Source organism: Musa acuminata, chromosome BXJ3-4 (assembly GCF_036884655.1).
Source record: "Musa acuminata AAA Group cultivar baxijiao chromosome BXJ3-4, Cavendish_Baxijiao_AAA, whole genome shotgun sequence".
In the NCBI taxonomy this organism is placed as follows: domain Eukaryota; kingdom Viridiplantae; phylum Streptophyta; class Magnoliopsida; order Zingiberales; family Musaceae; genus Musa; species Musa acuminata.
The window spans coordinates 40,598,816-40,611,423 of record NC_088352.1 but is presented as its reverse complement, the minus strand read 5'-3'; the positions used below and the strand labels follow the sequence as shown (position 1 = coordinate 40,611,423).

The 12,608-nt window shown below is 37.1% G+C and overlaps 1 protein-coding gene across 1 annotated transcript; it reads left to right on the top strand.

Moving 5' to 3' along the window:
* The first annotated feature begins 3,619 nt into the window (after positions 1 to 3,619).
* LOC135636843 (phosphoenolpyruvate carboxykinase (ATP) 1-like) lies at positions 3,620 to 11,183 on the top strand. The gene is made up of 13 exons (XM_065148931.1): positions 3,620 to 3,760; positions 3,969 to 4,277; positions 6,580 to 6,758; positions 7,357 to 7,510; positions 7,603 to 7,687; positions 8,787 to 8,887; positions 9,137 to 9,435; positions 9,589 to 9,762; positions 9,856 to 9,921; positions 10,002 to 10,180; positions 10,264 to 10,433; positions 10,529 to 10,697; positions 10,785 to 11,183. The coding sequence occupies exons 2-13, from the start codon at positions 3,979 to 3,981 to the stop codon at positions 10,926 to 10,928; spliced, it is 2,019 nt and encodes a 672-aa protein (XP_065005003.1). The 5' UTR covers positions 3,620 to 3,760; positions 3,969 to 3,978; the 3' UTR covers positions 10,929 to 11,183.
* The last annotated feature ends 1,425 nt before the right edge of the window (positions 11,184 to 12,608 follow it).

The window sequence follows — 12,608 nt, the reverse complement described above, 5'->3', positions numbered from 1 at the left end:
TCTATGATTAATATATTGGATTAATGAGGACTCAATATGAGAAACCCAATTAATTATGTTTATCATGTCAACATGAATTGGATGAAAATATATTCCTCTAAATATTTCAAATGTTCTTGGAACCTCATCATATGTGATAATTTTAATTTTTTTTTAAAGGTTAGAAAGTATATGCACCTTAAAATCAAATATGACGTGAATATAGGGGTTTTGTGATTGGTCTTGTAGTTCGACCTGTCTTCTTAGAGTCAAAAGTATGAAATTGAGTTTCATGCATCATCCAAATGACCAAAAATACATCACCATATATCTCTGAGCTATAATTGAATCTACAGTATTAGAAGAAAATTACTCAACTCCGACAAGTGTTTTAGATATTTGATTGAGTGTAAAGAAGAGTATTACTAAAATTTAGTTATTATTATATCCCATCACTACGTAGCATGATAGTGCCCTAATTTTGACATAGAAAATCTCTATTAGTATTTATAAGCATAAAACAAAATCATACAATCAAATTAGACTCGTGCATATAAGTTGTGTAGTCATAGTCCCATCGTGAGGCATGAGTATTAGATTATGTGGTCTTATCTAATTAGGTAAGATATATCATGAATATGATTAGATTCTGATAATAATTTTTAAAAAATAAAAAAAATAAATTTAATTATGATAGAATTTTTTTTTAAAATACCGGAAGAACTATCATAATTACTTATCATATGCCTATACTCCCGTTTATAAATAAACAAGATCTCCTATGCACCCAACACAAACACAACAAAAACACATAATAATTGAATACGCGGATACATAAATATACGGGTACGCAAATGTGTTGATACGTGACATGATTGAGAGATTATAGATATTTTTTTTTATCTCACCTAGTCACGTGAAACGGTCAAACGAGAGATCACAGATTTTCTATCATAATTTTTTATTCATAAATTTATCAATCATAGTGATATTATTAAAGATAAGAGGAGAAGAGAAGATGAGTCTAGTTCTATTTACAAATCATCATCACATAAATCTTGGATCCAACAATGATGCACTTGTAAAAAAAAAATTTCTAAACAGTATTAAAATATACGCATCGTAATATTTAGATAGGTTATTATTTGATTTTAGATTTTTGACATTAAAGTTATATCATTTAATAATAACATATTATGTTTTTATGCTTGACATATACATAAATCAAGGTTAATATATAATATAAAAAGAAGGAAATCGAAAATAGGTTAATATTCATTCCTTCTATGTAATTCAAGATATATCTTTTACTACAAGTTTCATAATTTTGGTCAAGCATCATACGATTGGTAGTCAAATTGTATCCTATCATTGTACCAAATACTAATACGTCAATAAGTATCTAATTTTGAATAAAAATATAAGAAATAAAAAAGGGAAAAACTATCTTATAAGACATGTATTATTGTCATCTACACACGTCTTGTACCGATAAAAATTATGAAACCGATAAATACTATCGATATTATATGCATCAAATAGTGCTACTAACATCTTAGTTGGACGTGGGTTTGCCTTGCCTCCATTATATTATTCTATTGGCACAATAACTCTGTATAATTAAAATATTAAATTTTGAAATAATACTAATCACTGTCTTTGAATAGAATAATTTAACACATTTAAAATAAACAAAATAAGTTACTTAGTTGTATGGAAAACGCAACAAAAAGATGCTAATGCCGAAGAGAGAGAGAGAGAGAGAGAGAGAGAGGTCACTGCAATATTCACGTACATCCAAACAGCATCCATCAACATCCGTGCAACTTACAGCAGGCAAAAGCAAAAGAGGTGATGGAAGAGAATCCAGCACGAGAATGATGCTCGAACATGAGAGCTACAAACGTGTGATCACTTCGAATAAATTGACCTTTGCGATTCATGATTTTATTTATTTTTATTCTTTTTTTTTCATTTTGATCAATGACATAAAGATTCATCGAAAAATTCAGTTTGATTAGATTGTGCACATCGATGTTTGAATCAATATATGCCAAATAATCCAGTGGTGATTATTCTCAAAACACAGTTTTGTGTCTTTATATGGTTTTTTTACTTGCATTGGGACGTGAAAAGATAAAACTCTCAGAATGAAGCACACTTGACTCGATTTAAACAAAGACAATTGTTGACGATGAGTCAAAAGAGATTAAAGAAACAATGAACGTAAACCATTTATTCATCTTCCAACATGTTTAAACAAAAGTTAGGTTTTTATATATTATTTCTTTAATTAATATATAAATCATTTATTGATTAAAATTTCAAAACAATTTAATTCTTAAATTAAATTCTCTTTGTTGTTTCTCCTAGTATAATTTATCTCACCTGTAAGAAAGCCTTCTATGTTGAATTGGCTAGGAAAAATAATTGACATGTATGTACTACTATCTAATTGCTATTCGTATTTCTCTAATTGAAATATTAGATGAAATACTTTCAAGAAAAATCAATTACCATGTCATTGATTTTAGTGCAGCCGATATTATTGGAGCAAGGCCCTGTATCCTGTTTGAATCAAAACAAAAAAACAAGAGCACAATCGGTCTGCCACGTGTCGGAGGCTACTCGGGTCGCTTTTCACGGTCCTCTCGTGGGTGCCGTCATCCGTAACGGCTCCCATCTCCCGAAAAGTAACGGACGGACCGTCAGTAAGCGGCCGACGTGACGCCGTCCGTGAGCCCAACGGGCGGAGGCGCCCTCCGCCGTTTGGGAACCCGTGTCTCCGCTATCTCGCCGTCCAAAACAAAATAGACGGCAGTGATTTAGCCACGAATCCCGTGTCCTTATCTGTTAGCCACGCGTACTCCAGCTCGGCTCAACCACCTTCCCCAGAAGGATGAGGACGAAGTCATTAATTAAGCAAAAAAGAATAAAAAGGATTTAGAAGATCATTTCTCGCTGAAGTCTCGGTCATCGCATGAGGTGCACGCATTTGGACATGAACTATACATATATCGACGAGATAAAGATTTGGTAAAGTCGAATTTGGCTTTGGTGGCTACCCACCCATAAATCAGACATCAAGGTGGCGGTCAGCTGTCACATTAAGTCATCTAATATATATACATATATTAGATAATGCACATATAAAATATGTATAGTATTTATTTATATAGTAAAAGTTTGATAGCTCCTATAATGGAGTGATCTACAAGAAGACAACCAAAATATTGGGCTGTATTTGCGGGTTCAAATTGAAATTATAATTGCAAGCAATCGAACGACTTTGGTTGGATCCAATCTCTACGTATAATAAGCATTTATTGTTCTGTACACTCGTATTTGCAGGCACATGTTGCCTGGCGGCAGCTAAAATAGAGCTAATATATGCTACACGCCGTGATGGTGGAGAAAGCGTAACGGGAACTACGGCGTGCCAGCGAATGTACACGGACCGGAAGGATGTGTCGTCCGTGGCACGGATACGGATGAGGGTGGGAGGTGGGAGGTGGGTGTGTTGCGAACGGGTCAATGTTCGACGCTTTGGGAGTTGACTTGAGCAGGGGGTTGGGGTGACTTAACCCTGGTTAACAAGGGGGTTGGGTTTGGAAGGAGGGGACACGCGCCTTTAAAAGGGCCCGAGATTGCTCTCCTTCACATCCCATCCTCCCTCGCTTCTTTTGTTGCTCGTCGTGAGGCTTGTTCGTTTGTGTCCATCGTCTCTTTCTCTTCCTTTTCTACGACTACTTCTCTTCCGACGCTTCTGCTCTTCCTTTAGGTAATGTTTTGTTCTTAACGCTGGAGGATGATATGGGATGAGGAATGTAATTGATTGCAGAGAACATTTTGGCCTTTTTTTTTTTTTTTTCTGTTTGCTGTTCGATGAGTTTATGAACTGCTCTTAGAACGGAAATAGACAGACATAACATTGGAAAGATCTGCGCCTGCTATTTGTTTCTGACATAGTAAGAACTGGAACTGAGCAGGGAGGAGGCGATGGCGGAGAACGGCGACTTCCGCTTCGGAAACAGCGTGAAGGCAGTGGTGATGCCGAACGGGCTGCCGAAGATCCATACCCACGGCGGCGGCGCCGGCGCGGAGAACGGCATCTGCCACGACGACAGCGCGCCGCCGGTGAAGGCGCAGACCATCGACGAGCTGCACTCCCTGCAGAAGAAGCGCTCGGCGCCCACCACCCCCATCAAAGACGGCCTGCAGCAGCAGCAACACGGCAACGCGGCCTTCGCCACCATCTCCGAGGAGGAGCGCCACAAGCTCCAGCTCCAATCCATCAGGTATCTTCCCTCGATCAATCCTTGCTTCTGAAGGCAACATCGACAAATATTCTGATTAGATTGCTTGCAGAAAGTTAAAAGCAAAAAAAAGAACGGGAAAAGAATTGCTGTGAGATTTTTTGTTCCTAGTGAAGATTCATTTCTAGATTCTGGTGGGCCTGTCCTTGGATCTCATGTCCCAAGAGGAAAAACGATATGCATGAGATTAAAAAAGGGCAAAAATCAAATATATTTATAATCACCACTAGAAAGAGGGATGATGAAATCCAATCTCCCCGTCCGTGCCGAGAGGGATTGTTCGCCTACCTCCACCGGTGCAGGCTTTATATATATCTATCTAATTTCATAACTATCTTTTTGGGATCTTATTTTTCATGAAAAGATAAAAATTGAAAGTTTAGAGTAAACAAATAAGGAAGACATCTCAAGCTTGCTGCATGAACTATGTTTCCGAAAAGGCTTCAGCAGTCTTTTGGTAGGCATCTGACTCTCTTTTTTATTTTTGTTCCTTAGCTTATTACAAAAAGGAAAGCAAAAGGCTGTGTTTATCACGTGGGTTGCACGGGCAATTTTCCATAGAAAATGACGTTTTCTAGGAAAAATGGAAAATGACTTAGAAAAGCAACGTGTGCAAAGCTTATTTGCCTTACCACTGTTTGTTGATGTGACACCTCCGAATTAGATGTGGCTCGACTCATATCTATAACATGAGTTTAAATATTTTCGTGGACTATTAGTCTAGTATTATTAGACAGTTGATAGGCCTCAGGTATGCTCAATTTAATGCAATAAAAATAAAATTGTCTTTTAAAAATAATTTTAAATATTTTTAGTCACTTGATCATAAGCCTATTAAATTAATGGAGCAACTCTATTGTGACGATTGAGATGGGCGTGATGAGAGGTCTGTGTAGGAAAGTGTCATGTAGGGGAAGTACATCTTAGAGTGGCGGCATCAATGGACCTTTGGACCTTTTGAATTTTAAGTTGGCTTTCAGGCTTAAACACGGTTGTGGGATCAGAAGCCGGCCGGGAGTTGCTCGTTAGTTTGTAGGACTACACAAGACTGATTTCAGTTAAATTAAATTTAAGTATTTTTTAAAATCAGTGGCTTAGATCTACTAAATTAGTTGGATCTTAAGTATCAAAACCAGATTAGCTAATTGTGACCCAAATTATTTATTGGAATGATTTAACTATTGAATTGCTAGTCGAATCAAATTTTATTATTTTTTTTAAGAATTGGAAAATTTAGTTGGTCCAACCAAACTTGATTGTCTTATGGAATGTCCTGATAATGATTATTTTCTTACAGCCTGAGTATATTCTTTTCTCTTGAATTATTGACAATAGTGATTTAACTATTGAATTTCTAGTCAAATCAACTTTTTTTTTATGAATTGGAAAATTTAGTTGGTCCAACCAAACTTGATTGTCACGTGGAATGCCCCAATAATAATTTTTTTCTTACAGCCTGAGTATATATTTTTGTCTTGGACTATTGACAATAGCGATTTAATTGAATTGCTAGTTGAATCAAATTTTATTATTTTTTATGAATTGGAAATTTTAGTTGGTCCAGCCAAACTTGGTTGTCTTATGGAATTCCCCAATAATGATTATTTTCTGACAGCCTGAGTATATTCTTTTCTCTTGGATTATTGACAATAGAAAGATGTTAACCTTGAATTAAGCAGCAGCAACAATAATCAGAACCTATAATATCCAAACTATAATGGATTTTTTTTCCATCATTAAGTTTTGGAATAGACAATATTTCTAGTTAAAACTTTGAAATCAGATTATTTATTATTATTTTAAATATAATATATTAAATTTGTTATCATCAGAGGGTAATTTTTATATTTAAAACCTTGGAATCGAATCCTTTGTTTTTATTTTTAAATATATTATATAATATATTTTAAAATATCTTATATTAAATATGTGATTTAGTCAAGATTCATCCTTTGGTGAAACTGGTGATTTAGTGATCTGAGGCTTAATCAGATTGGTTGTTAGCTTGATTTTTCATTCAAATGCCAAAATCATTTATTTGAATTTAAAGATAAATTATATGCTATAGGATTCTACCATTCATTGATTCCCTCTTATGGACAGATCTTGTTGTATCATTACTGGTGCATAATTTCTCGAGTATGTTAAATCACCAATCAATCCAATTTAAATGCATTTTCATTCATACTTGCATGCTTAAGTATTCTTAATTTATTATTGATGTATCATCGTAGGAACTTGTATCGTCAAGTATGCTAAATTAATTAATTGGTGATGTGGGCAGTGCATCATTGGCATCGCTGACACGGGAGACAGGACCAAAGGTGGTGAAGGGTGATCCAGCCAGGAAGCTGGATACACCCAAGGTCACTGCCGAGCACCACCACTACATCACCCCAACCATCAGCATCAGCGACAGTGCACTCAAGTTCACCCATGTCCTCTACAATCTTTCCCCAGCTGGTATTGTGCTCATACTCATAATAATTAGTGATAAACTGATTTAATTATGACATGTCTTTTAATTACTGAGGTCATATCGTTCCCTCCTTTGAACATGGTAGATCTCTTTTGTGAAGTTCTCCATATACTTGGTTGCCCTTGTGTCCTTTTTTTGTAGTATTATAGTTTGGTCTAAGAAAAATGGATTGGTAGATTTGTATATAGAGAGAGGACTTGACCTTTTGCTTGATTTTGATCTCTACAAGCAACAAGTTTCCAAAGTCAAAAGTCTAAATTGTTCCCAGTTGCCTCCTCCATGTTGATTGTACCAAGGGAGACTAAAAGGAGTGTTGCAATGAACATTGATCATGATGAATTAGTTGACTTGTTTGTTTAACTATATATGGTTCCTGAGATTTGATCTTGTCATTGCCCATAATTTTGGTTTTACTTATCTCCATGATGTTGAACACCTTAAGGGGTAGTAGGAAACATTGAATTCCACTCCAGAGACCCTGTGGCCATCAGAGGATGATCATCTGGTGCCAGCCTTGTTTATTGCAATTTGCTTGCTGCTGCTCTTCCAATGGTTCTATCAGTAACTGTTATATTCATGCAGAACTGTATGAGCAAGCTATAAAATATGAGAAGGGTTCGTTCATAACATCGACAGGGGCACTGGCTACCTTGTCTGGTGCAAAGACAGGTCGCTCCCCGAGGGACAAACGGGTCGTCAAGGATGAAACTACAGCTGAGGAGCTTTGGTGGGGGAAGTAAGTCTTCTCACTTGCACATTGGGTGCCGTAATTTTCATACATGTAATAATTCTCTTTTGTAATATCTTCTCGATTTATTATGATCTCAGGGGCTCACCGAATATTGAGATGGATGAGCATACTTTCCTGGTGAACAGAGAGAGGGCTGTTGATTACCTCAACTCTCTGGACAAGGTACCTCTTATCTTATGACAATGTAATACAACTATTTGTCATTTTTAGATTGCTCATTTGTTGGATTAAAACAAAGAAAAGAACACAACAAATTATTATTGTACACCACGAGGAAGTTTACTCTATTGTTAATGAGCACTTTGGTTTTGATCTAATTGAAAATCCTTTTGACAAAAAATCAAGTGATTTTAAGTAAAGTGTGATGATGCCTATTTTTTTTTTCTACCAATGTTCCTTTGCCTCACCGCTTCCTTTCGTTTCCTCAATCAATTTCTTCCATTTAAGCATTTGTGTGCCTATAAAATTCTTATTTTGAGAACTCGATAATCTAATCCATTTCACATTTTATCAAGGTTCGTAATATCGTACCGTACCGGTATTTCGACCTGGGCTCGGTACCGCTACGGTACGGTATACCGAGCGGTACACCCAGGTGTACTGAGCGGTATACTCAGGTGTGCCGAGTACTGCAGCACTGCTACAGTGCTATAGTGCACTACTGCAGTGCTACAGTGTTATAGTGCACTCGGACCGGTAACAGACGGTCCGTGTACCGGCAACCTGTCGGACCGGTACATGCCGCCCGTACAGGGTGGTACAGTTTGGTACTGCAGACCATGCCTTTTATATAATTGTAATTTTAAGAGTTTGCTTATCGGTTCTTTTCAACAAAGGTTAGGTAATTTTCTTTCTAAGGAGGTTTGCTCTATTACAAAGCTTATGTTCGTAATTAATCACAAACTATGCATGTCTGCAGTAAATTAAAAATCATGAATCTCCCTTGGTATAGTATCTTCTCTCGAACTGCTAGATTAGCTTAGATACATAGGGTTTTGCTTGGTATTATGATACAGGTGAAGATTTTTAGAATATAAACACAAATATTTATGGTTTTCTTCAGAAGCATTGATCCTTCCTTGGTAACTCCTAAAATTTCCTCCTCTCAAGTGAGACAGTAACCCTATGAAGTAAACTTCCTCCCAGCTATTTTGCCCATATAATGTGTCCAGACGGTGCAAGGGTCAATTTAGATCTCATCGCAAAAGCACATATCTATTCTTTGATTTGCAGTGATTATCTTTGTATTTTCTAAATGCAGGTTTTTGTGAACGATCAATTTCTGAACTGGGATCCTGAACATCGGATTAAAGTTAGAATCGTCTCTGCAAGGGCCTACCATTCCCTATTCATGCACAACATGTAAGTAAAAGATACTAACAATAACATTAGGATGCAGTTCTTTTCTGCAGTGCTCTAATTCTCGTGGGCCTGCCACGGTCACCCAGATAAGTCATCCTCTTAAAGTTGCCTATTGATATATTATTATTAATAGCAATAGTACAAGTGGACGACACAGCTCCTGTTGCTTCTCTAGGTCATAGGAGAACATGAAAAGTCGGTAAATAAGTAGTATAGCTCTTGTACATGCGATAACTGGATGGATGGCAGGTGCATCCGTCCCACGCCTGAAGAACTGGAGAATTTTGGTACTCCGGACTTCACAATTTACAATGCTGGACAGTTTCCATGTAATCGTTACACACACTACATGACATCCTCGACCAGCATTGACCTTAACCTTGCTAGGAGGGAAATGGTAATCCTCGGCACGCAGTATGCCGGGGAGATGAAGAAGGGTTTATTCAGTGTGATGCACTATCTCATGCCTAAAAGACAAATCCTTTCCCTGCATTCTGGCTGCAATATGGGCAAAGATGGTGATGTTGCCCTCTTCTTTGGACTATCAGGTAAGGTTGGGCTCGTTGAATGTGGTGCCATCACCTGCCCATTGCATCCACATCCTGCCTTTAGGCACCTACCCTCCCGTACAATGGAATATTACTACCTCCTGAATTCTTATTACCATGGCTCATAATGACTAACCCCTTACTGTCTTTTAGGCACTGGGAAGACCACTCTATCTACGGATCATAATAGGCTGCTTATCGGCGATGACGAGCACTGCTGGAGCGAAAATGGTATCTCAAACATTGAAGGTGGTTGTTATGCAAAATGTATCGACCTCTCAAAGGAGAAGGAACCTGACATCTGGAATGCCATTAAATTTGGAACCGGTAAACATTCGGATACCTTGGACCTTACCTTTTAATTCAGACGGCATGTAAATTCTTGTGATCATTGTGCTAATGGTTGGGACCTGCTTGCAGTGCTGGAAAATGTGGTATTCGATGAGCACACTCGGGAGGTAGACTACACTGATAAGTCTGTCACAGGTACAATTCTTGAAGCAGGTTTCTTGCATAATTTGGTACAAGTTTCATACAAATTGGAATGCTGTTTGGTGGTGCTGCAGAGAACACCCGAGCTTCCTATCCAATTGAGTACATACCTAATGCGAAGATACCATGCGTTGGTCCACAGCCGAAAAATGTCATCCTCTTGGCATGTGATGCTTTTGGCGTGCTTCCACCTGTTAGCAAGCTCAGCCTGCCTCAGACCATGTACCATTTCATCAGTGGCTACACTGCTCTGGTGCATATTTTGTCATTGTTTCTTGTTTCTCATTTGATAATGTGCACACTACTAATTATAATTCCGGTGGTGTACAATGTCAGGTGGCTGGTACAGAGGACGGCATCAAGGAACCTCAGGCGACATTCTCAGCTTGCTTTGGGGCAGCCTTCATTATGCTTCACCCTACTAAGTATGCAGCTATGCTGGCCGAGAAAATGCAGAAACATGGTGCCACAGGGTGGCTTGTGAACACTGGTTGGTCAGGTGGAAGGTAAAAGATCACATGGCACATGAATTTGAGTTCTAAAAAATTATGAAGAATAAAAAGGTTGTTCTTGTTGATGTGTACACTTGTTCTTCGTTCAGATATGGTGTTGGCAACCGCATCAAGCTGGGATACACAAGGAAAATCATCGATGCCATACACTCTGGCAGCCTCCTCAGGGCAAACTACAAAAGGACTCAAGTGTTTGGTTTGGAGATACCCACTGAGATCGAAGGTGTTCCTTCGGGGATTTTAGACCCAATTAACACGGTGAGTCATGGCTCATGAAACTAAAATAACGATCTGTTGACCATCTGATGTTTGCGCCTGACTTGCATGATTTTTTTCCTTTTGCAGTGGGGAGACAAGGAAGGCTATAAGGAGACTTTGCTAAAGCTGGGTAGCCTATTCAAGAAGAACTTTGAGGTGTTTGCCAACTACAAGATCGGTCAAGATGGAAAACTGACTGAGGAAATTCTTGCTGCAGGGCCAAACTTCTGAGCTTTTTGAAGAGAATGAGAGTGCATCGTAGTTGATCTGTAATATCTCTTTGATCAGTTATGCCAATATAGAACGATATATAGGTTTTCTCGGTTACTTTACCATCCTGCATTTCATCGATCTGAAGGTAGTTCAAGTATATCAGAAGCTATTGAAACATCTACATTTTCTTGTTGCAGTCTAATGAAGCTTGTATGTTGTCTACATCATAAATGCTATTACTTCAGAATTATCTAATTCTGATCTTCAAGATAACCAGGATTCCTGATTAAAGCTGGCTCACTGTGGATCAGTAATCATAAGTCTCATGGCATGTCAGGTTTCATCATCTTATTATGTTTAGTGGTGGATTCAGATACTAACAATTTCTCTTGTGCCAGTACTATGCTTGCATATTATGATATCAAGGCATGGCTTGTGATTTCAGAGCTGATGGGGTCCTAATCTTTATTGTTACATTTCATCTTTTTTCTTTTAATTCATCATTAACTTAGGTATAAGCTTGCATTATCTGCAGGATTTTTTATTGTTTTAAAAGTGCATTAATTCATGGTCAAATCAGTATTGACTTTGGAGAAGATACTTAACAATTAGTGTGTTACTTGCTATTGCTGCTTTTTTTTCATGGAGTTCATTTGCTATTTAACTTTTGAGTGTTCCACAAAATCCACCAAGCCACCCATTGAAGAACTGACATGAACTTGGGATTTTTTTGGATTAAACTACCTGAAAGGGGAGTTCTCATGCGTGTAGCTGAAGCTTATAAATTATAATATCCAGATCATTGAGTACTCTAATCACTCGAAGAATGATGAAGCAACAAGACAAATAAACCATTAGAAAGCATATTGTGATGAATAATTTTAACATTAAGCAATTATGGTAGGGGTCCTAGGATCTAATATCAACAAAAACAAATCTATTATAAACATCTGACTTTAGATGGTTAGGTTTGTGAGAGCCTCACAGGACCATAAAGTCTTAAGGAGGGAGCTATGCCACCTCTATAAATTGACTCTCTTCCTGATATTGGTGGAATAATTGGGGCGATCTTCCTCGAATGCCAAGGAGGTTTGGGCCTGTTTTATTAAGAACACCAAGAAATTGGTCTCAGATTCTACTTGTAATAAATTTTTAACATGATTAATGGAGGATATCTTACTCTGATTCAAGTAGTTTGGATAGATCACTTTTAATATTAACTTTTTTGAACTATGATATTCTAATTTTTTACATAAACCTAATCCATGTTTAACTGGTCATACTAGCAATTATATTTATTAGTACACTTTGACTCTGTTCTATTTTTTATTAGTTATTCTCCATAGACATTAAGCAAACAAAATCAGCGAGTGACATTCTCATCTCTTGATGTAAAGATATACATGATTCTAGAAAATCTTTTTTATTTCTTAAATTAAATTTGATTTTTTTTTAAATATATAAGTCTTCTTTGTTTGTTCTACCTATGTTATAAACAGTGATGAGATAGTAGATGTGAAAATAATCCATTTTATGAAAGTAATTATATAACCATAAGTATATAAGCTGATAAAGATCTTGATTGTTGATGGTAAAATCATTCACAGCTTCCCTAACAAATTACATATGCTTAATAATAATACTAATAAGGAAAACATTGTAGCTTGTTTATGTATAAAATTTCCCAAACTAGGTCAA